The sequence below is a fragment of the Perognathus longimembris genome, chromosome 13, assembly GCF_023159225.1.
Source record: "Perognathus longimembris pacificus isolate PPM17 chromosome 13, ASM2315922v1, whole genome shotgun sequence".
NCBI classification, from domain to species: Eukaryota; Metazoa; Chordata; class Mammalia; order Rodentia; family Heteromyidae; genus Perognathus; species Perognathus longimembris.
This window is the reverse complement of record NC_063173.1, coordinates 13,762,566-13,786,051: the sequence shown is the minus strand read 5'-3', so window position 1 is coordinate 13,786,051 and position 23,486 is coordinate 13,762,566. Positions and strand designations below refer to the sequence as shown.

The 23,486-nt window shown below is 38.7% G+C and overlaps 1 protein-coding gene across 1 annotated transcript; it reads left to right on the top strand.

Annotated features, from left to right (window-relative positions):
- Positions 1-21,825: 21,825 nt before the first annotated feature.
- LOC125361144 (hemoglobin subunit theta) lies at positions 21,826-23,486 on the top strand. The gene is made up of 3 exons (XM_048359336.1): positions 21,826-21,929; positions 22,058-22,280; positions 23,358-23,486. The coding sequence occupies exons 1-3, from the start codon at positions 21,838-21,840 to the stop codon at positions 23,484-23,486; spliced, it is 444 nt and encodes a 147-aa protein (XP_048215293.1). The 5' UTR covers positions 21,826-21,837.

The following is a 23,486-nucleotide window of genomic DNA, read 5'->3' as shown; positions in this document are numbered from 1 at the left end:
TGTGTGTGTGTGTGTATGTGTGTGTGTGTGGTGTGATGGAATATAATTCAGCCATTAAAAATAAAGGAATATTTCTAGATATGGTGATGCATGCCTGTAATATTGTCTACTCAAGAGGCAAAGACAGGAGGATTTCAAGTTCAAGTCCAATACAGTTAAAATCAGAGAGGCACTGTCTCAAAAACAAAATACAACTCAAAATACAGTTGGAGGCATGGCTCAAGAGGCAGAGAACTCTTCTTAGCATATGTGAAGCCCAGAGCTGAAAAAAAAAGAATGAAATTATGTTATTTTTGTCAATATAATGGAACTGAAGGTCATTCATTAAGTGAAATGAGCAAGGCACAGAAAGCCAAAGACCACATATTCTCATATCTTCCACATAGGTAGAAGCTAAAAAGCTCAATTTCATAAAAGCACAGCCTAGAATAGTGGTTAGCAGAGACTGGCGATGAGTGATAATATAATTAATTATAATATAATTACATAATATAATTACAATACAATTAATGTTCTTGTGGTTGATATTACCCACAAGGAACTACTTCCTTGCTAAGTCAACTCACTTAATATTCATAGTAGTACTGTGAATTAGGTTATTTTAGCATCCCTTACAGATTTGGAAAGTGAAGCATGGAGCTTTTAAATAACATCTCTAGATCAAATTGTGACTAAGTAGCAAAGGCAACAAACAAGTCAATCCAGAATTACAAGCATATACTCATGGTCACTATATAAAAATTCTCAAAGCAAAACTTTTTTTTAAAAAAACCTCATGTATTTGTCCTGAAATAAGATATAGTTGGGGCAAGCGAGTGTAGACTCATCCAAGTATCTTGGTGCTCTCAGTCTTTTTTCCTGCATCACATAGGGAAGATAGTACTCACCCTGCTGATGATGTTACAGTCAAGATTCCTGGGGTCTTGAGAGGTGTGGGATTTTGATAATCATTATGGTGAGGATGGCAGAAACAATGCCAGTAACTAAAAATCTACGTATACTCCTATGGAATTTCTAGCTGCTGCTGTGATTAACTTGGCCATGTGCCTGGGTCTGACTGAAGGAAAGTAGAGATAATCGTGTGTTCATGGTGAGACAGGATCTTGTAATTATTCTCTCTCCCTCCTTCCAGGGGAGAGGAAGTCATTGATTCTGAGATGGTGAAGTCAAATACTGAAGTCACTGTTTGCAGGAGTCTGCTCAGGGAAACATGCTGACAATTAGCATTTATTTGTGATACAAGCCTAAACCCAAATTGCCTAAATTAGTAAAGCAAACAAATTGTTCTGCTATTGAATGTCTAGTAATCTGTGGCTTGTCTGTTACAATGATCCACTACATTGTTATTTTTGTTATAATGCCATTTCAAGGTCACTTCATGGGCAGACATGAAGTGAATACCAGTCTGTGGCTTCCAAAAACAGTCAAAGATATTCTCAATTCATTTATCTCTAACTTTAGACTCATCTAGACTGATTATGTTTTTCAAGAAATCATTGGAGTTTTCCTAAATCCATTTTTTTCCAGTCCTGGGCGTTGAACTCAGGGCCTGAGCACTGTCCGTGGCTTCCTTTTGCTCAAGGCTAGCACTCTGCCACTTGAGCCACGGGGGGTGGGGGTGGGGCGCCACATCTGGTTGTTTTCTATATATGTGGTGCTGAGGACTTCATGTATACTAGACAAGCACTCTTGCCACTAGGCCATATTCCCAGCCCCCCGCCCCCCTGCAATCCTTTTTTGCATTCTTATAAGTGTAACATTTTAATGATGTCTCAGGTTTCAGAAGGGGTTTAAGGTCAGCAGTATGGGCCTTTGAGGTCCCTTTATTCACAGAATGGAGTATTCTCACTCATATACATCTAACTCTGAAAGAAGCCACCTGACGCTCTTGTTATGACCACTAGAGGGAAGTAGACGCATATGGAGCTAATTGACCAGGATGCCTGGCACCTCAAGTGTGGGGAATGATGAAAGCATCTCTTTTCATACTCTACTTTTCCTTATGGGTGTCCATTAGCCACTAAAGTGAAGCATTTCATTTTGTTTCTGCATATACATATAAGGTACTTTGATCATATTCATTCGCTCTGTTACTCTCTCGTCTCTCTTTTACTTTTTCCAATTTTAAAATGGTTTTTATCATGACACTTTCATATGTGCTTACAATATTTTCCAATAATTTTACTCTCTATCTTTTATCCCTTCCTCTTTTCCACTTCCCCCAGTGAATAGTCCCCCGTGGATGTCCATCGCTGATCCTACATTGGAGGGACCAGACCCCTAAGTATCCTCTTAACTTCCCTCTTGCCCATAACATCTACTGAGAAAGCATCTATGCTTCGTCCTCATTTATAATAGTGAAATCAGGGATAGAAAAATATTACCATGGATTTTGATAATGGTACAGACTCTCAAAGAGATTTTCTTGACCTTAGGGATGCTGAAAGAACAGCTACTTTCAGTTGAATGCAATGGAAAGAGACTTTTCCAACAGACCCAAACTAGTAATTGAATCTTCATTCTCAACCTTTGTTCCTTCTTTTTTTTTATCTTCTGTACTTCCCACTCACCCCTAGATTCCCCCATTCCTCTCATCCTCTCAAATATAGACACCAGATAGCTAAGGCTAATCTTCTCAAGACAGAAGAATAAAGAAGGGAAAGTAGATTTTTATAAGACTTTTCAATATTCAGTTTATGTGCAACTGTATTATTAGACTATTTAATAATAAACTTATTTCCCAGTTATATGATAATAACATACTCTTCCAATATTTACTTATATGGCCTAATTTCTACTTACTTGAAAAATATTGCACAGAATATGAATGGGGATTATGTAAGACAAGGCACCCAAAATGCAGCAGAAACTAGCACATAGTGAGGGTGTTTAATTATATGTATATACATATATATATATGCCAGACCTGGGGCTTGAACTTAGGATCTGGGTACTATCCCTGAGCTTCTTTTTTGCTCAAGGCTAGCACTGTACCACTTGAGCCACGGTGCCACTTCTGGTTTTTCCTGTTTATGTGATACTGAGGAATGGAACCCAGGGTTTCATGCATGCTAAGCAAGTACTCTACCACTAAGCCACATTCCCAGCCCGGTGTTTAATAATAGTAAGAGGTAGCATTTGGGGCTTCTTACTTCATGATGAGCACTGGGATGAGTGCATGGATACATTGTTATTCGTTTCTAATTTAGATGCTAGAAGGTGCATATATTATCCCAATTTCACACTGAAGACCCGCAGCCTCCAAAAGTTAATGAAATTGTCCCATGTCATGTTTGTTCCAAAGGCTGAACTCAAACCGTGGCCTGTATAATTTTATATATTGTCTTCCTAAACCTGATATTAATCTGAAAGATTTTTTTTTCATTATTACAATTCTCTATTTCTTATGGGGAGGTTGAAACACAGGGTAAATACACTCCCCAAAGGATTTAACAACAGTTTTGAGTTGAAAGGACAGCCAAGGGGCCACAGGGGGCAGTAAAGTTGTATTTCCCTTCCTTTGTAGCTCCAGCAACTCCAGTCACACACACAGCCCCCGAGCTCAACTTAGTACACTACACCCAAGACGTTTTGATCATCTTTATAAATGAACTGATGGGTCAATGACAGAGAGGTATGTCTTCATACAAATCCAGAATACTTGATTGTCATTTAATTAATCAATCTCTGGGTTAGATTTTGAAGTTGAAAGCAGTCAAGATTTTTTAGATGAAAACACTATCTGATCTATATATAACTCATGCTTCACCAATGTCTGGTTAGAAGGTTTCAGCACACGTGTTGACAAGGTGACACTAACGTTTCCTTTTTCCCTTAAATCAGAGATCCCAGCCTCTCAATCCTGCAGGTCCCACTTTCAGCACATGGTGGAAGGGTATAGGAGAGTTGAACTTGGCTCCACAAAGAAGGGAAGTGTGGAAGCCCCTAAAGGAATAGATGGAAGTTTTTCAAGCCTTATTCCTTAACCCTGAAGGTTAGCAGCTTTCTTTGACAGCTTTAGGGAACAAGACAGGATTTGCCTGACACTTTTTTTTTCTTTTCATATTTTTATTATCAAACTGATGTACAGAGAGGTTACAGTTTCATATGTTAGGCATTGGATACATTTCTTGTACTGTTTGTTACCTTGTCCCTCATACCCCCCTCCCCCCTCCCCCTTACCTTTTCCCCCCCTGAGGTGTTCAGTTCACTTACACCAAACAGTTTTGCAAGTATTGCTTTTGTAGTTGTTTCTCTTTTTTTACCATGTGTCTCTCAAATTTGGTATTCCCTTTGAATTTCCTACTTCCAATACCAGTAAACACGGTTTCACTTTTATATAAGAACAACATCCATTGAGAAAAAAAAAAGAAAAAAAAAAAGAACAGCATCCACCATTCTAGAGGTGAAGTTTGCCTTGTGGCAGTGCATGATTGAAATGATTAGCTCTCTGTAGGACTTTACCCGGTCTGCAGCTACAGCAAATAGGGAGCTCTGGCAGTGTACGCTCCATCCCGTCTCTATTTCTGGCTTTTTTTTTTTTTTGGCCAGTCCTGGGCCTTGGACTCCGGGCCTGAGCACTGTCCCTGGCTTCTTCCCGCTCAAGGCTAGCACTCCGCCACTTGAGCCACAGCGCCGCTTCTGGCCGTTTTCTGTATATGTGGTGCTGGGGAATCGAACCTAGGGCCTCATGTATCCGAGGCAGGCACTCTTGCCACTAGGCTATATCCCCAGCCCCCGTCTCTATTTCTGGAAACACCCAAGTATACGTTCCTGGACAGACATACAGTGTGCCTGCCCTTTTTGCTTATAAAAATGAATTCTAATCTTTATTCCATCATTGATCCATTACAAATTTTTAGTGCATTTACATTATATTATTTACTCTCTAGGGTCCCCTGTGAATCAAGAATTAGCCAGGAAAATACTGCAATGTGTGTCCTTGATTTTGTACTTTATATCATCCGGGAGACTAGGTACCACACACACACACACACACACACACACACACACACACTATAGTATATATAATATACACATATGCTACATATACTAGCCTTTTATGCATTTATGTATATGTAGTATATATACTATATATTGTTTATAACCATTAACTTAGTTGCATAATATTTCTATTAATTGTAGAAACCTGAGACCCAAAGGTGATAGCTTTATCTTAGGATTTGTAAAGGCTTATTTTATTCACCATAATGTAATTTTCGCACAGCAAAATAATTAGATTTTACCGTGAATATATACAAACAGAGCAACATTGTTACAAAGTAAAATCTATGGCCAATTTATGAAAAAAAAATAAGCACACATTTTCCTCAGTGAACCACTTGAGGCAGGGAGAGCAGAGTACATTTAAATTTTTTTTTTCCTCAAAAATTCCCCAACTGCTATATGAAGACAAGCATATGGACCTTTGAGGAGGGTATTGTCCATGACGATCATTTGGGGAAAGATGAAGACTGATATAGAATAAGAGTGAAATGGCCTTGATGTCGCTTTATGCGAATGGAGATGATGGGAGCACCCAGACCACCTATGTTTGTTCTGATCCCTTCACCTTCACTCTCCCCAACTAACCAGGTTACAATGAGTGGGCCTGGCCTGGCTCTGTGCTAAACTGACTCCCTTCACAGCTCAGCCATTGGAGGGGGACCTGTCCAGGCTCTGATATCATTATCTGCAGGGCCAGGACCCAGCAGGACTAGGCTTCAGGATTTTTCCCTCCCAGTCTCCAAGCAGAGTTTGCTTATTTATATATTTATATAAATGTATGCACATTTTTAAAAGAAATAACTTGGAACCTGTCCAGCCCTGACTGTGTTATGGAAATTACTTGGAGTATTTTTAATTCCATCCATTCCTGCTCTAAAAAGAAACAACTTTAGAGGTAGAGGCTCCATGCAATCGAAATAGCACATCAGGAGCTTTCAGGTCCAGCACAGGCATTTTCATGGATGACAGCTCCCATTCTCCTCGGAACCTCAGTTTCCTTTTCTGTAAGCATCAGGCTACAGTAAATCAATCCTAATGGCCCATCTACCAATTAAATTTATAATATCTCTCTATTCTAGACTAGCGATGTAATTGCACTTGATACTTCTCAAATGACAACAACATGTCTAAAGGGTTTCTTGTTTAATAATAAAAATTTTCATTCAGTCAGATCATCTGCAGACTAGATGTGTGGGCATCATTTGCCAGGTGGCAATGAGAGGTAGTCCTTCTTGGTTTTTTGGTTGATTTTTTTTTTTGCCAGTCCTGCCTGGCGCTTGAACTCAGGGCCTGAGCGCTGTCCCTGGCTTCCTTTTGCTGAAGGCTAGCACTCTACCACTTGAGCCACAGCATCACTTCTAGCTTTTTCTGTTTATGTGATGCTGAGGAATTGAACCCAGGGCTTCATGCATGCTAGGTGAGCACTCTACCGCTAATCACATTCCCAGCCCCAGGAGGTCCTTCTTTATGGCCTCATAAACCTCAGAGAAGGAATTTGTTAACGTACTACTCACATAGCCTTCTTCAATAGCTCATTCCAGGGCTTCAAACCTTTGCTTCACAGAAGTCTTAAGAATTGGAGAGCAGTGGACAAGATTACATACTCAGGAGTCAATGAGTGGCTGGCTACTCAACACCTCTTACTTACCTCTGTGTCTCAGTTCTTCATATGTAAAATAGATTTTTCACAGGCTGAAAAGACTATGTTTTGAAGAATGCTTGAGTTAATTATGGAAAAAAGTATAAAGCCAGTAGCTCATACATGTCAAACTAGAAATATTTTCTGTCATTGCTTGATTATCATCATTCTTAATTTAGTTAGAAACTAGCTTGTCCTATACTTTATGGTAGGTTTGTTTTTATAAAAAGAAAATTATGCTGGTCACCAGTGGCTCACAGCTCTAATCCTGGCTAGTCAGGAGGCTGAGATCTAAGGACCATGGTTCAGAGCCAGCTCTGGCAGGAAAGTCCATGAGCCCCATCTCCAAATTACCACCAGAAAACTAGAAATGGAGCTGTGGCTCAAAGTGGTAGAGTGCTAGCCATGAGTGAACAGCTCAGGGACAGCGCCTAGGCCCAGAGTTCAAGGCATGACCAACAAAAATGAAAAAATAAAATAACATTAGTGATAAAACTCACATTTTTAAAGACTTTCTATGTATAAGACAGTGAAGTGTTTTCTATAGATCAATGAATCTTTTGGAGTTATTTAAAGCAATACTATTTGTTCTCTCTCTCTCTCTCTCTCTCTCTGTGTGTGTGTGTGTGTGTGTGTGTGTGTGTGTGTGTGTGTGTGTGTGTGTATTTAAATCCTCAGGAAACTGAGAAGTTAAGTTTAAGTCTAGTCCCTGCCTTCAAAGCACTCCCAGGCCTTCATTACCCTGGAACAGTTTTTGGTCTCTATCTTCCACTGTGTCACATTTGTATAAAATCATACTGGTTTTGTGAATTCAAGGACTATGGCTCTCCAGCTCACTGTTATGTCTCCAGCATTGTTTGGGGTTTAGCAATCGTATTAATACTCCAGCATAAGAAGGTTGTCTTCCAGAAAAGGAAATCAAGTTATATTATATGGCTCAGGATAGAGGAATCTCATTTATATAAGGACTTTATAATATTAATTTGACTGGCAAAAGAGAGGACTCAATGGGAAACCCACAAGCTTCTCCCAGTGATAGAAGGTATTTCACGTACAGTTAATCCCCAAAGAGGGAATTATAGCTTGGAAAAGTCCTATGCCAGTACATTGAATTTTTGTCTTCCTTCACATACATACACAGGAAGACATAAAGGCCTAGGCATGGGAGAAAGCTATTCCTATGCTTTTTGGTGGGATGAATCAGATTATTAAGGGGGCATACTAAGTAAAATGGAAACACAGAGAAAGAAATAATTGTGAATGCAGTAAAAATCACAGTAATCTCTCCCTAGTGAGGGCTATAGCAGATGGAATCCAGGACCTTTGTGGACTGACCTACACCCAGAAGCCTTATAAGAATATGCAAAGGGAACAGACATATATCTACACTGAGCATGTTTCCTTCCTGTAGCAGGTTTCCTTCATTTCCTAAACCTCCACAGACACACTCCTGTCTTTAACCTGTCCTATTCAAATCTATCCACTTCCATCTAGAAATTATTTCTCCATGCCAAGCTCCTACAGTTGCAGTGACCCTGTAGAAATTTTTTTCCAACATTCAGAGACCAGACTCCTCTTTGACTCTGTGAGCACTGGGATTCGGTAACTAAATCCTCTCCTTAGTTCTTGCCTTGGACCTTAATCCTCCCTTTTCCCCCCTGAGCCTGGCTGATAGGATCCATGAAATAAGGAATCTAGAATTCTGTCTTTATTCTAAGTCCATAAGCAGGTACCTTTACTATTTCTGTTTTCCCCCCCATAACAAGACTGAACTTAGAAGAATTGAGGTATTTTTTTAAAGGGTAACATGTCAGAGCCTGTCCCAGACTCAGATCAGAGTCAAGCTATGTTAGCAATCCTGTGGCTGTAATTATGGGGAGGGTTCAAAGGATGGGCGGGGAAGGAAAGGAACCAGGCTGCCGATAGAGAAGGAAGCAATGGAAGGACCTATAGCTTTAGGAACAGAGTCTCTAAGGGTTAAGGTTTCACGGAACTTTGACTCAGCAAACCCGAGGCCTCCATAGGAACTCCCAGTGCTGGTGTGCATGATGTGTTTATCAGAGATCACAGAGAGGGAGAGGCAGCACTAGCCGCCAGCTATCAGGGTACAGAAGAGCTGCCAGCCTGCCTGCTCAGATAGGTGATCAGAGAAGGTTTTCGGTGCTGGGTGGAGTCCTAGACTGCGTGAAGATAGACTATGAGCCCCGAAAAGGGTAGAAGGGTATAGCTGAGCACAATTTTACATTAGATTCCTATATGGAACTCTCTATTCTTTCAGCAAGGCAAACAGAATGCCTTGATTTCGGAGTTTCAGCTCATCATTTCTAAGATGAGTATAATTGTATATATTTTACAAGAGTTGATGAGGTTCAAAGGAAGTACACATTCTCTGGGCAAGCAATTCGGGACAGATTAGGGGTTCCTAAGAGCCAGCACTCTCAAAGCAGGGGGCAAGTTCTAGAGAACAGGGCCAACTCTTCTCAGAGTTACAGTAAAAGCCTCAGAGCCCGAAGTTCAAATTAGCAATGGCCTGGGAAGTTTCACAATAGGAGTCCTACTTGGCCCCATGAACCTCTTCTAACCAAGTGCGTAGCCTAAGGCCACAGGGTAAGGTGAAGCCAACTTTGTAAGCCTAAGAGCGCACTTCGCTGGGAGCATAAGCTAAGGTTCTGAAGCATAAAGGAACCTTAGGAACTTGAGCGGGAATTGAGAGGGACAGAGACGACAGAGGAAGCAGAATGAATTTGGGCTAAGGGAAAATGAAAGGGATTAGCTGAATTAGAATTGAAATCTTTCCACATTTCAGGGGCCATTCCGTGGTATATAAATAATCTTCTTTAATATCATCGTTCTGTGAGATATGTAGTATCCAATGCATTGCAATTACTACTAATGATAAATAGCACTTCTTGGGTGCTTAGTAGATACTAGAATAAAATCCAAGTCCATTTTATAAAGTAACTTATTTTTATGTTCATTCCAACAAGTAGTAATGGGTTATTTTCTTCTTCCCCAACGAGGGACGTTCAACTCAAACAATGTGGGCAAATTTCATTTAGTGATTGCTATTTTCTTGAAATAGTTGTGCAGAGGGTTTTCAATTTAACACATCCATTTATGTGTATGATGCATCTTCATCAGAGATACCCTTTCTATCATTCCACCCCTCCCCTTACCTACCTCTTTCCCCAGCCATTGTATCATTTTCTCATTCCATTTTCACATACCTACACTGAGTGTTACCATGGTATTTGCTCATCATTTCTCTTTCCATCAGATTACCTCTCTCCTTTGAGCCTCCACCTACTTCGGACAAAACATGGGATAGCTTCCTGGTAATTCGTTATTTTTTCCAATTGTCTCCTAACTGTTCACAGAGGATTATTCCGTGGTGTTTCACCTCGTATCTTACTTCAGTCAGTTTGCATGTGATTCTGTATATGTTTACATCTATGTTTTCTTAAAAATCACAGAGCATATGAGCAATCAATTGAAAGTGAATAGGTAACCTATGTATACTTCCTGTGCTTTCTAATAATTAAGCTAGGCTTTAGGCCCAGTTCCATTCCTGTTAAGGACCATGTTCTCACAATTGAACACCAGCAGAACTATCCACCACATACCTAATGTACATTGTGTGCATGTATGAAAACGTCATGACCACCATTCATACTACAAATGTATGCGAACACAAAAAGAAGTAGAATCTCCCCTCCCTCATATAACTGATATAACCTAATTTAAAAAAGAGTTTGAAACAGGGACCATATCTTCTGCTTTCTGCTTCTCTCTTCCCTTTGGAGACTGGAGATTGAGAGTTCGAGTCACAACTATAGATTGTACTTCCTCAACCCTGGTATGTCTCCCAGGGAAGTTTGAGAGAGAAAGAAACAGGTTCAGAATGAAAAAAGACTCTTTTCATTCTAAGAGAATTCTCTTAGAGAATTTTCCACATGGTAAGTTATAGATACATCCATGAGAAAACTGGAGGCTCATATCTGCCCCAAGAACCTCTGGAAATTTGAATCAGCTGCAAGTTTAGTTAAGAAACAAAGTCTGTATGTGTTACACTTTCCACTTATTTCTGTGCTTTAACTACTGCCTGTCTCTTCAACTTCCAGTTACTTGGAAACTCACTGTCTGCAAAGGACCCAAGTGTGCTGCATCTAGTCTGTGCCTGCATGGCGTTCTAACCAGTATCCAGCACCGGGAACCCTATGTGGGAAGGCACAGAAGGAGTAAAAAATGAGATGAAACCCTGCAAGTTGCATGCAGATCCTTGTTCAGGCTCCCTCAAGTTTCACCTGTGTCCCTGCTTGCTCCACACACTACTCCAAAATTATTTGGGGCTTCATATTGCCTTTCTCATCTTCAAGCAAGCAGAATATAAGAACTCAGTGCCAGAGCTCCTGTGTCAGGCAAGAAAGGGCTCTTGGCTACTCTCTCTCTCAAAAATCAACTCACATTAGGTTTTTCTCTTTCTTCTTCTACTCTGAAGGGGCTTTGCTGCCTGAGGAGATACTCACCGGGAACAGGGAAATTCGAGAACTTAGAGACAGAGAGAAAAGGGAATATGTCTGTAGGAGAGTCTAAGATAGAATGTAGACCAGTAGACAGGAATTAAAAACATGATGAACTATTGTCACATATCTTCCATGAAATGGTTTCAGGAGATCTGAGTAATTTAAAAAATAACCTGAATCTGTTGGTAACTTTGTAGTGTGTGTGTGTGTGTGTGTGTGTGTGTGTGTGTGTGTGTGTGTGTGTGTACGTGTAACAATCCTGGGGTTTGAACTCAGGACCTGAGTGCTCTCCCTTAGCTTTCATGCTCAAGGCTAGTGCTGTACAATATAGATCACATCTCCACTTCTGGCTTTTTTGATGCTTACTTGGAGATAAGAGTCTCACGGATTTCCCTGCAGAGCTGGCTTTGAACCATGATTCTCAGGTCTCAGCCTCCTGAGTAGGTAGGATTACAAGGGTGAGTCATGAACACCTAACTTGTTGCTAGCTTTTAGATTCAAGAAGTTGCTAAAAATAACTACATTTCCAAAAATCCTTTGAAAGAAATGTGTAACCTTAATCATTTTTTATATATGTATATGTGTGTATATATAATGTTGTACAAGGTAACACTTAGCATATATTATGTTCCTGGCTCTGTGCTTATCAATCTAACTTAATGTTCCTCTCCATGAACTATATTTCTAGTTTATATTTCAGAATAAATAGAAGCTACAGAGATTGCCAAAGGCTATATTAGAGATTATTGGAAATTAGACACAGGTAATATTGCTGGGATTACTGGAACTTTGTTTTTATCAATATATATATATATTTTTACCAGAAATAGGATGTTCATTGGTACCCTTATGTGGCATAATTTTCATTCTCTTTGAAATATTTCCATATAGTAATTGTACCAAGGGGGCTGTTGTAGAGTTTACATACATAAATAAAATTGACTTTGATGAAAATCACTACCTCTATTGCTCTTTCTTTTCTCTCTCCCCTCATTCCTCCTTTATTTTATAGTGCTCAGTGGGAATTGTTACTCTATTTTGTTACACACATATAGAGAACATCAATCATATTTACTCTCATCTCCCTTTCCTTTCATCCTTCCTTCTAACATACATGTTTTTTGTTTTACATTCATTTCATCTTCTCTCCCACCTCCTCTTTCTTTTTCCTCCTTCTCTTCCTCTTCTTCGACTTTTTCTTTTTCTTCCCCTCCTTCATCATCTTCCTTCTGCTCCTTTTCCTTTTCTTATTGTTATTATTATTATAATTATCATTACTGCTACTGTTACTATTATTTGGTCTACATTTCACATATAAGATAAAACATGCAGTAATCTTTTTTAGAGTCTAGTTTAATTCACTTGATGACTTCTAGTTCCAGCTTTCCTGCAAATGCTATCATTTAACTTTTCACTATCACGCCATTGGGCTTATACTCCATTGGGCACATATACCACATTTGTTTTATCCAGTCATTGGTTGTTGGGCTTTGCAGCTGACTCCACAGCCTTGTAATTGTGAGTAGAGCAGTGTTGCAGTAAACATTTCTGTTCAGTTATCTTTTTCATATGTTGATTTACATTCCTCCTGATACAAGCCCAAGAATGATATGGTAGGGACACATGGCGATTCCAGTTTAGTTATTTGATGACCTTCCTGCTGACTTCTATAGTGGCTTCAATTTATATTTCTGCATAGTATAAGAAGTTTGCTTTCTTCCCTCTGACTCAACCTAGCCAGAATTAGTTGTTTGTTTTCTTGACAGTTATCAATCTGACTGAGGTGAGGTAGAAATTCAGCGTCATTTTGATTTATAGTCCTTCATGGTGAAGGATATTGATCACTTAGTCATTTAGTTGTCTACAGAATGCGTAAATGCCTTTGCAAGGTATTCTTTACAGCTTATTCTCTTACATAAGCTACCTGTGACGTATGAAAATTCCCTGTGTAGAGAAGGAAAGGGGAGCTACTCTCACTAAGCTGTCTCCTTTGTTCCCGTCACAGTGGGACTCCTGTTTAACAGTAAACCACTCGGTCTCCGTGGGTTTTATTGAGTCCACATACCCTGCCTTGAGGTCAGAAGAGAACAGCATGCTCCATGAAGTATGTCTGTTTGCATCTCTCAAGATGCAGATTAAAATTTCTTTATTTTATTTTACTTTTCTTGTTTCAGTACATTCTTTACTTCGCAAAGAAATCAACAAGGAAGTGGACCTTAATTCCCTCTGCCATGTCATATGTGTATCTGTGCTAAGTTTGGAAAATATAAATGTTGTTACAATAAAGTGTTACGGTTAACTAGAACTCTCAGTGGACAAGACACGTCTTATTCTACTTATGCTCAAGCACTGAAATGAATGTTTAGCATACACACACACACACACACATACACACACAACCTAACTGAATGACTTTTACACCTTCTACCAACCTTGTATGCTCTATTGCTTTTGGACCCCCTGACTTTGATTATACAAGCTTCAGTTTTCATTAGACCATATTCTGTGTCCCCATTACTTCTTTCCCATAGCCCAGGCATAGACACTTTGGCCGGGTCTAGTCTGAGTCATCCCCTCCTCCCTGCCATCTGGGTCTGCACAACATGAATCTGCACCTGGCCTTACTGGAGATGCTGAGCCACGCTGAGTCATGCCAGGGCCCAGGGTGTGTGGCCAGATGTTTTCAACTTTGAGTGATGACTGTTATCTGGGTCCAGAGCAGGAAGCTCACAGAACAGATGGCAGGGAAAGAGAGAGAGAGAGGTTGATTGCCTGAGTAAAACTCTTCCTTACCCAGAATCCAGCATCATGAAGAGAAAGAGACCCTCAGACAGCATGAATCATATCCTAGAATACATTATGTCTTGACCCCAAACAATCTGGTTGTCCTTATCACATGCCATAGTATCTGTCATTGTATATCAAATTCTTATCCTTTGTGTTTCCTTTCCTCTCTAGAAGCAGCAAAATGATATTTTGTCAGCAGGTAGATGTTCAGTTAATAAAATATCGAGCCATTAATCAAATGCTGTTGGAATAATTTGAGGCATTGGACTAAGCTAGTGACTTCATTAACACATGCACATACATCCTATAATCTGGGGTAGAATTTTAATTTCTTTTTTCCCCTTAAAGATAAGATGGGGATAGATGCTAAAGATTGTTCTCAGCTGTCATCATACTGAATGTCTACTTTACACAGAGTCCCAGAGACATGGCCTGCCACAAACATGGAAGAGGAAGGGCTAACAATGAGGGAGAGGAGAATAATGTTCACTGTTTCAGGGTGCCATTGGATAAATGAATGACCAAGTCCCATGCTCTTACAGGGCACATGCTAGGCATGCCCCTAGGGGAAAGGTGTTACTCTGGAGTGTGTTAGGTGATTTGGTGATGAAGAAGGGGACACACACTTCTTTCCCTACACAGAGTCCAGAGCCCCAATGCCTTCACTGAAGAGATCTCTTTTCTGTTTGTTTATTATCAAACTTGTCACATAGTTTTCCCTCCTTAAAGAAAAATAAGAAGTTCTTCCACCTAGACATTCGTGTCATCTAAGCTATTGCTCAACATTAAGAAAGACACAGGTTAGAGTTGTTTTCACAAAGTTCTGATATGTAGACATGTACCAAAGGTGGTCTGAGATCTCCCTATCTACCCAGTTCAAGACACCATGTCAAAGCCAGTTCTAAGGCAATCGCTGTAGAAATAAGAGCATAGCATGCGGCCTCTTGGAATCTGTCTTTATTTACTTATAATGATGATCTCTAGTTGCATTGATTTAACTACAAATGATATGCTTTCTTATGATGTCCAATTGTGTATGTACATGTGTGTCTGTGTGTATGTATAAAGCCTGCTGCTTGTTTCCACATCACTGACAATACACTGAAACCTACAAATTCAAAGAGTCACTTTTTCTCCAGGAACACTGATTAAATTTTGTTTACGAAGATTTAGAACTGATGTATATGCATATACATATCTATGGTAACAACACACATATATATATGTATGTGCATATATGCACATATGTACAATTTTTCTTATAATTATCTAAGCATTATTTGTGTCCTCATTTCATAGTTTAGGACCTCTGTATTCTTATCCTTTTCAGCTTTCTTCTTAAATTAATAGGTTATTAAATTGACTTTTTAAAAAATGTCCTAGGAATTCTCAGCATCTTCCATCTTGAGGTTATTTATATTTTCCATTTATTTTAACTACATGCCTTTTTATTTACTAGCATCTTCTTTTGGAGGATGGTGATGATATTGGAATGCAGTGCCTTGTGTTTGCTTGATTTACTTTCTCAACTGACTTTCTACCATTTGAGCCATACCTTCAGCTTAGCCTTTTTGCTAGTTATTTTTGGAGATGAAGTCTCATTGATTTTTCTGCCTAGGCTGGCTTTGCATCGGATTCACCATATCTCAATCTTCTAAGCAGCTAAGACTACAGGCTACTACTCAATTAAGTGAGGAACTTCTTGTCACATTATGTAAAAGTAGCAAGATTCTTCCATTCTTGTCCGAATCACATTGTATCCTTCATTTCATTTTTCTTTTTATTCCACAACACCTAACATCATTACGATAGGCCACAAATTTGGCTTGCTTATGTATTGATTATCTGGTTTTTCCCCACTAGTGACTGGATGAAATGGAAGTATTTATTTCTCTATCCTATTTTTGAGCTATCTGTTTAGCATTTATGGAGTGTGGAATGAATGAATAGCCAAACACTTATGCAAATACAAATAGAAGAACCTATAGGGACATGCTTAACTATCACAGAGAAACCAGTGCTGGACATAGTGAGGCTGACTAAAACAAGCTAGACATCAGCAGACAGTACCTTGACGGGTTACTGACCTCCAGGATCCACGAGCCATCTCGTTTCTTGGGTAGGCTGAAACTTGCTCTTAAAGCTTGTATTGGCAAAATGAAAGGTGTAGCATATTTAAAAAAAAACAATCAAACAAACCAAGGTATTTATTTATATTGGCATTTGTAATCAGGATAACTAGGCCTGTGTGAGAAACAGCTTCTTTTGTCAATCGAGTGAAAATAGAGGAAACAATCTATGCCAAGGTTGGTGGCTTGCCTTAATCATGCCACTGGGGGTGAGATATCTACCTTTCTCCAGACACAGCCTGACATCTATCTATATTATGTATGAGCTTCAAAATATCTTTAGAGTATAAGCCAACAGAACACATTCCTTTTTCTACAGTTTCAGGTTGAACAAGTATAACTTTAATATATTTTTCTTTATACTTCAGTGCATTCGGTAAGATTAGCAGTAAGAGTAATTGTTATAGCTAGGTGTCATTCTATCTCCCGCTATTTGACCCTCTCTTTTGGCCAATATATTTTTTACTATCTCATTTAAATTTGAAAAGTGCAATTTATTTCCCTGGCCTGGCTTTGTTTCTTATTTAATCTCTATATTCTTTACATTTTAATAACAATAATAATAGTAATAAATATAACCACATAGTCCCCTTCCCCTTGTCTTAACTAGTGAAAGAATCAGAAACACTGAAGGCAGGGGCAAGAACACCAGTTCTCATTGTCTTCAGCTAGGCTCCTACATGGTCCAAACTCTTAGTTGTGCTGAAACCTTATCTATCACCACAGTCTTTGACCCCACCCAGCTATCACCAGCACAAGTCACCAGAAGAAAAATACCAGCTCTGCCTGACTTTGTAAATTAGAAGTAAAAACAAATTTAAAAAATAACCCCATAAGCCCCTCACAAAACAAATAAACAAAGAAAAAAAAGAGAAGGAGACAAAGAAAATGAAGAGGAGGAGAAGGAGGAGGAAAAGAAATAGAAGATGAGAAAGGTAAAGAAGAAAAATAATTTCACAAAGTGAAGCTTATGGCAAGAGGGTCTAAGTGATGTTCGAGTAAGAAGAACACTGGCAACAACGTGGTCTAGGATCCTTAGAAAGAGATGCTTCTATTTACAGACGCCCCTGACTCTAGAAGGAGATTGAGCTGATTTTCTTTTAGAAGGAACTCTTCTGGGACATGAACTTTGGCAGAGAGAGCAACTATGAGCACTTCTGTCCTTGGTGACATGAAGCTAAAGGCCTTGATTTCTCCTAATTCTGACTGTTAGGCCATCTTACCGATAAGTGGGATGTAAGCATTATCCTTGTTGCTTCTGTTTAAGTCCTTTTACTTGTCTGGTCTTCAGTTTTTATCATGTCCTAGAAAGATGCAAAATTTTAATGCAGGATATATTTTAATGCAGGATATATCTAATGTATTCAATACAAAGTACCCACAAAAGGAAGGATTGGTGCTAAGGAAAGAAATATTATTTTTAAGGAATTCAAAATAATGTAATCAAAGACATTGTACTTTTCTCTTAAGTGGAGAAAGGTGTATTCTTAGCATCTTATGGTTATCACCATGAAAAAAGATAATATAAAACAAAAACCAACAAATGTTCAAAAGACAGCAAATTTCAAGAATGTGGAGAAAAAAAAGAGTGTTTCTGAACTGTTAGTGGGAATGTGAATTGGTCTACCTCTATAATAATCAGTATGGAAGCTCCTAAACTATTAAAAATAGAGCACCCATAATAAACTAGAACATCCAAATATATCCATCTGGACATAATCACGAAAGAATGGAAGTCAGTGTGCAGTAGAGATATCACTGTAGCCATACCAATTGATGTACTATCCACAATAGCCAAATTATGAATCCGCCCAGGTGTCCATCAGTGGACTAATGAAAATGTAACCACACACACATACACCCAGATACACGCACATACACACACACGAACACTAAACTCAACTAAGAAGAAGAACATAATATGTTGCTTTCAGGAAAATGGAGAGATTTGGAAGTCATAGTATCAAGTGAAATAAACAAATGTCACCAAGATAGGTCACACATTTTTCTTTCATATGTAGAATCTAAGGGGGGTGGGAGACATGAAATTAAAAGAGAGCTTTTAGGGATAAAGAAAGAGAAAAGAGGGAGGATACTGGGGGGTATATGTGTATAAATGTCATAGTATCTTTTACTTTGGTTAACAAATGTTAACAAAAAAGAAAAAAATCAAATAAAAATAAACTCAAGTGGCTTTTGCCTCTTCAGTTGGTTTATAAATTTTGTTTATGATTTTGTATTTCAAAATAAGATTAAAAGATATCATCTGCGGTCAAGAACAATTATTTCCTCAGAAAATGCTGAGAAAAAATTGAGAAAGGCCATATTTTACCTACCAACAACTATTTTATATAATTGTCCGCAATAGTATCATCTAGAGTAAATACAGTATTTTACTCTATAGAATAAATGCATGCTCTGAGTGTCGTTACAAGTCTGTTATCCAAGAACTAGAGTATTTTCAGTAGGAAGATTAAGAGTACAAGATCTGCCTCTGCTATACACCCTTAAATAAAATAGATAATATACATTGGATAAAACAACTTACTAAAGTACTGGATTTTTCCTGTTGGATTTCTTAAAATCCAACACACAACTTAGAAAAGTACAATTACCAATAGAAATCTTGCCAAACGTGATTTCATACTTGTTTAATATGGAGGAGTCTCTTCTAGTAAGTCTTTTTAGATAAGTGTGTTAATGGGTGTAAGGGCCTTAAATTACTTTTTAACTTTGTCAGTCATAAATGAATGTTGTGACTGATTCTTCTTTTCTTGCTATTTTGTACTGACTTTCTGATCTAGCTGGATCACCACTTATCTTTTTCCAGAGAAGGGAGAGAAAAACCATTCATTTTTGGTTCATACATAAACAGAAACAAAATGCTTTAGAAGGAGCAGTTTGGGTAGTTCAGCTTGAGTTACCACCATCCAAGCTGTAATGACATTGTTCCAGCTTGTCTGACTTCAGAGTCAAAATTCATAATTCATGTGCTTAGCTTTGGGCTTGCTGCCTTTAATCCTATATCCTTTCTTGAAGTCCTTCTCACAGTGCTTAACAGCCAAGGGGTGTGGGATGAGCCAGGCCCCTGAATGGAAGCCCAGGTCTCATCCTATGGTTCATCATCAGAGGAAGAGATATGGGCCTTGCGATTGGGTCTCACAGTGGAGGAGAAAGAAACTCCCTACACTCTGTATTAGAGAAGTCTTGTGTTTACACTGAATTGAGAAGAGAATGGTATATTCCAACAGGGCTTGTTTTAGTGGAAAACTTGCTTCTGAGTTCTTAGACTTCAGAGATTTCATTCCTTATTTGATAGGCTTTAACTGTCTCTGATCCTAAAATACAGGTTCTAAGGAGAAAACTATTGTGTTCACTGGTGGATCCACAAAAATCTGCCTCAGAGACCTAAAACTTAATTTTCATTGACTCTTAATCCAAGAGCTATTCCTCCCAGAGTCCTTACTTCTTATCTATTTACTAATCTTTTACTGGCATTGTCAAATAGCTTCTTCCTTCTCCAGCCTAGAACCTTACTGAACATTGTATTCTAAATGAGGATGTTGAAATTCTATTTGAATAAAAAAAAAAACCCTTCAGTATATTCAGGAAAGTATAACTGAATTTTACTTTTGGGGGGGTGTTGAAGGTAGCAATACTGTAGTCTATTGCTAGTCTTCTCTGTTTCCTTGCTGTGGGGAGAAAGCTATATCTCTATTATTAATCTGTATTGTTAGTTGAGTATTACTGCAATTGAAGACCCCTTGATATATCTAATGTTTTTATAATAAAGCCAATATAATGTTGCCTCCAAATTGTTTGATGGCTAAATTTCTATATTTATTATTTACATTGATACATTAAATTATTGAATTTACATTGATATATTAAATAACACATGGGTATTTCTATATGTGTTATTTGATATATTAAAAGTACATTACTTATTGTTTAACAGTCAATCAAGCTAATCCATGATAGAAAAATATAAAAGCTGAGAGTAGAATTTCCTGGTTACATCCATATTTGTGATATGTATGTATATATATATATATGTATACACACACACACACACACACACACACACACACATATATATATATATATATATATATATATATATATATATATGCCCAGAAAGATTATCTTGGTTTAAAGCTTGTGAGGTTTTCAGTGGCTTGGAATAATGCCACTTGGGAGAGTGCCATTAAATCAGATAAAGAATTCTAGTGTCTTAAGAAACAGGCAAAGATAATACATGCACTTAAGTGCTTTTAATCTCATACTCATATGAATGATCATAATTACCAAGGCAAGGATATAGACAAAATCTCAGGGAAACCTTGGAATGAACAAACTAGAGAGACAGAAGCCACACTGGAAATAAAAATGAGTCTGAATATAAAAATATAAAACAACAACAACATCAAATTCAAAAACCAAAACCTGCTAGGAAAGCAACTCCTAGTGTGACATTCCCAAAGAAATCAGCCTCTGATACACAAAGAAAATGACAAGAAAGAAAATTCCCTAGAAGTACGGGCTATGTTCTTCTTTCTGCCCTCTCCCAGAAATCACCTCTTGGCATTATACTTTGAAATTGAGGCTTTAGTCCCAGTGTAGACCTCTTATTACTTTGTAAGTAACTGAATGGTTCTTATATCCTTGGAGCAAAAGATGCAGAAGACATATTCTAGTTCTTACATATGAGGGAAACCTTGGAACCTACTTTTCTTTGAGTTTGGCTTACTTCACTTAATATGTGTATGATACTTTTATCAGGTAATCTCAACAACCCAATTGCTTAGTACATAGGACCATACATAATGAAGTATACCAACATGAACTCCAAGACATGGAAACAAGAGGTCCTTATATATACTATACATAGCTTTTTTAAGTTTAACTTTAAAAAAGTTGGTTATTCTTTTTTTTCCATCTCTTAATTTTCTATACTTTGTGCCTGTAAATAAGATTATTCCACCAGGGGAAGGGAAAGGGAATCACAGAAACAGCAGTCAAAGGATGAACTAATGCTACAGTGATATGCAATTAACACTAGGTTGGATATCAACCTTACAACTGGATAAAATGAAGGATGGGGTAACATTATCTAAAAACAAATGTAATCATTACCTTACTTATGCAACTGTAGCCCCCCTGCTTATCACCTTTCCAATAAAGACAAAAATTTATATTTAAAAAAATGCAGAAGATTTGGTCACAATTCCTTCTTCAGGAAAATAAGAATTGGATGAAATTATGTTTCCACAGCTTGAACTTTTTGTTTGTTTCATTATAACCACTTCTCACAGAAATGTTAAACACTTTTTTTTTTTTAGAATGGAACTTTTTCTACTATGGATTTAGGTCTTGTCCATGAGTTTTTCTTGGAAAAGGGGAATGACAGAATTGGATAGTGTTTTGGAAGATTTACAAGGGGTAAGAAGAGCGTAAACATGGAGAATAGCGGAGAAATTCTGTTGTCACTGGAGGAGGAGCTAAAAGTAAGGATGTGTCAAGGTCCAGCCTACGTTATCAGAAACTATACCTTTTCCACAGTTGACCTTTCTTTGACCTGACCCCACCCATGAGTCATTGGTCAGTTTGTCCAATGGCTTCAAAGTACCATGGAGAAGAAGAGGCCAGGACCTCTGAGCAGTGAAGAATAAAAGGCCACGGATTCTGGCAACAGCACGTACTTGCTTCTGACACTTCCGTGATCACCAGCAATCAACCCAGAGCAGACATCATGGTGAATTTTACTCCTGAGGAGAAAGCCCTCATCAATGGCCTGTGGTCCAAGGTGAATGTGGAAGAGACTGGAGGCGAAGCCTTGGGAAGGTAAGCCTCGGTTCCCATTACATAGGAGAGAAGACTGAGGATGATCCTTTGCAAACTGGCTAGGATGAGCAGCAATGTTTTGAAGTGTCTCTGATTTTTTTTTTATCTCTCATTGTCCTGTATCACAGGCTTCTCGTTGTGTATCCTTGGACCCAGAGGTTCTTTGACAACTTTGGCAACATGTCTTCTCCCTCTGCCATCATGGGCAACCCCAGAGTCAAGGCCCATGGCAAGAAGGTGCTGACTTCCTTTGGAGAAGCTGTGAAGCACATGGACAACCTGAAGTCGACCTTTGCTAAGCTGAGTGAGCTCCACTGTGACAAGCTACATGTGGATCCTGAGAACTTCAGGGTGAGTTCCTTTTGCATTTTGTCTTGAGAACATAGGTGCGGGGGAACTATGATTGGAAATGTCAGCTCAGACCTAGAAATCATGAGTTCAGCTTGGTGCGGATAGATTGTCAGGGAGTTTAGTCTATACCAGCGTTATTCAGAGCAAATGACAACAGAGATCTTTAGTATTACAAGCCTGAATTTGTTTATACTTACTAAGAAAATTCTGTCCGAAAACGTTTTGGGGATATGCTTATTTTGGAGATAATGTTAAGAGAATTGCAGATTTGCAAGAATATGGAGTTTGGTTTTTGGTAGATTACAGTTTGAGTTGTGGAAAGAGAAATTATTTATGTGAGTACTAATGGTTGATGTTTGGGGAATTATTGAGTTTTAAGGGGAAAATTCCAATGCAGTTTTTTTCCCCAAATAAAATGTGACAGATTCAGCGGAGTGCTGGTAGCTCATGCTTGTATTCAAAATGCTGAGATATGAGGATGATGAGTTGAAGCTAGCTCAGGCAGGAACGTCTGTGAGACTCTTTGCTCCAATTGACTATCACAAGGCTGGAAGTGAAGCTGTGGCTCAGGTGGCAGATGCTAGCCTTGACCATAAAAGCTTGGCAACAACACCCAGCCTCTGACTTCAAGGCCCAGAATTGGTACACACACACACACACACACACACACACACACACACACACACACACACAGGCAAACTACCTAAAATATATTAAATTCCCCCCAAATATTGTGACAAGCAGAGGCTTCTCCTTCATGGATGAAGACTCTAGCTCTCATTGAGAACCGTGTATATTTACAGAAATCATGGATTTAGTTAATGAGAAAGGAAGAAATGTAAATAAAATGGTGACATTAGGAAAGAATATGAGAATCGAGGTAAGAAGAACCTTGGGGGTGGGGTACTCATAAAGATGGAATTAAATCTAGGCTCGTTTGAGAAGATTGATGGGCAGCTTGACATTGGAGTTCTCAGGGAATGTAATGGTGAGGCCATGTTTGCCCTGAACATTTTTCATTTCTGGAAATCTTGACTGAATGTGTCTATGTGCCATTTTTCTTTTTTTTTCTCCTAGCTCCTGGGCAATGTGCTGTTGATTGTCCTCTCTGCTCACTTTGGCAAGGATTTTACCCCTGAGGTGCAGGCTGCCTGGCAGAAGCTCGTGTCTGGTGTTGCCACTGCTCTGGCTCACAAATACCACTAA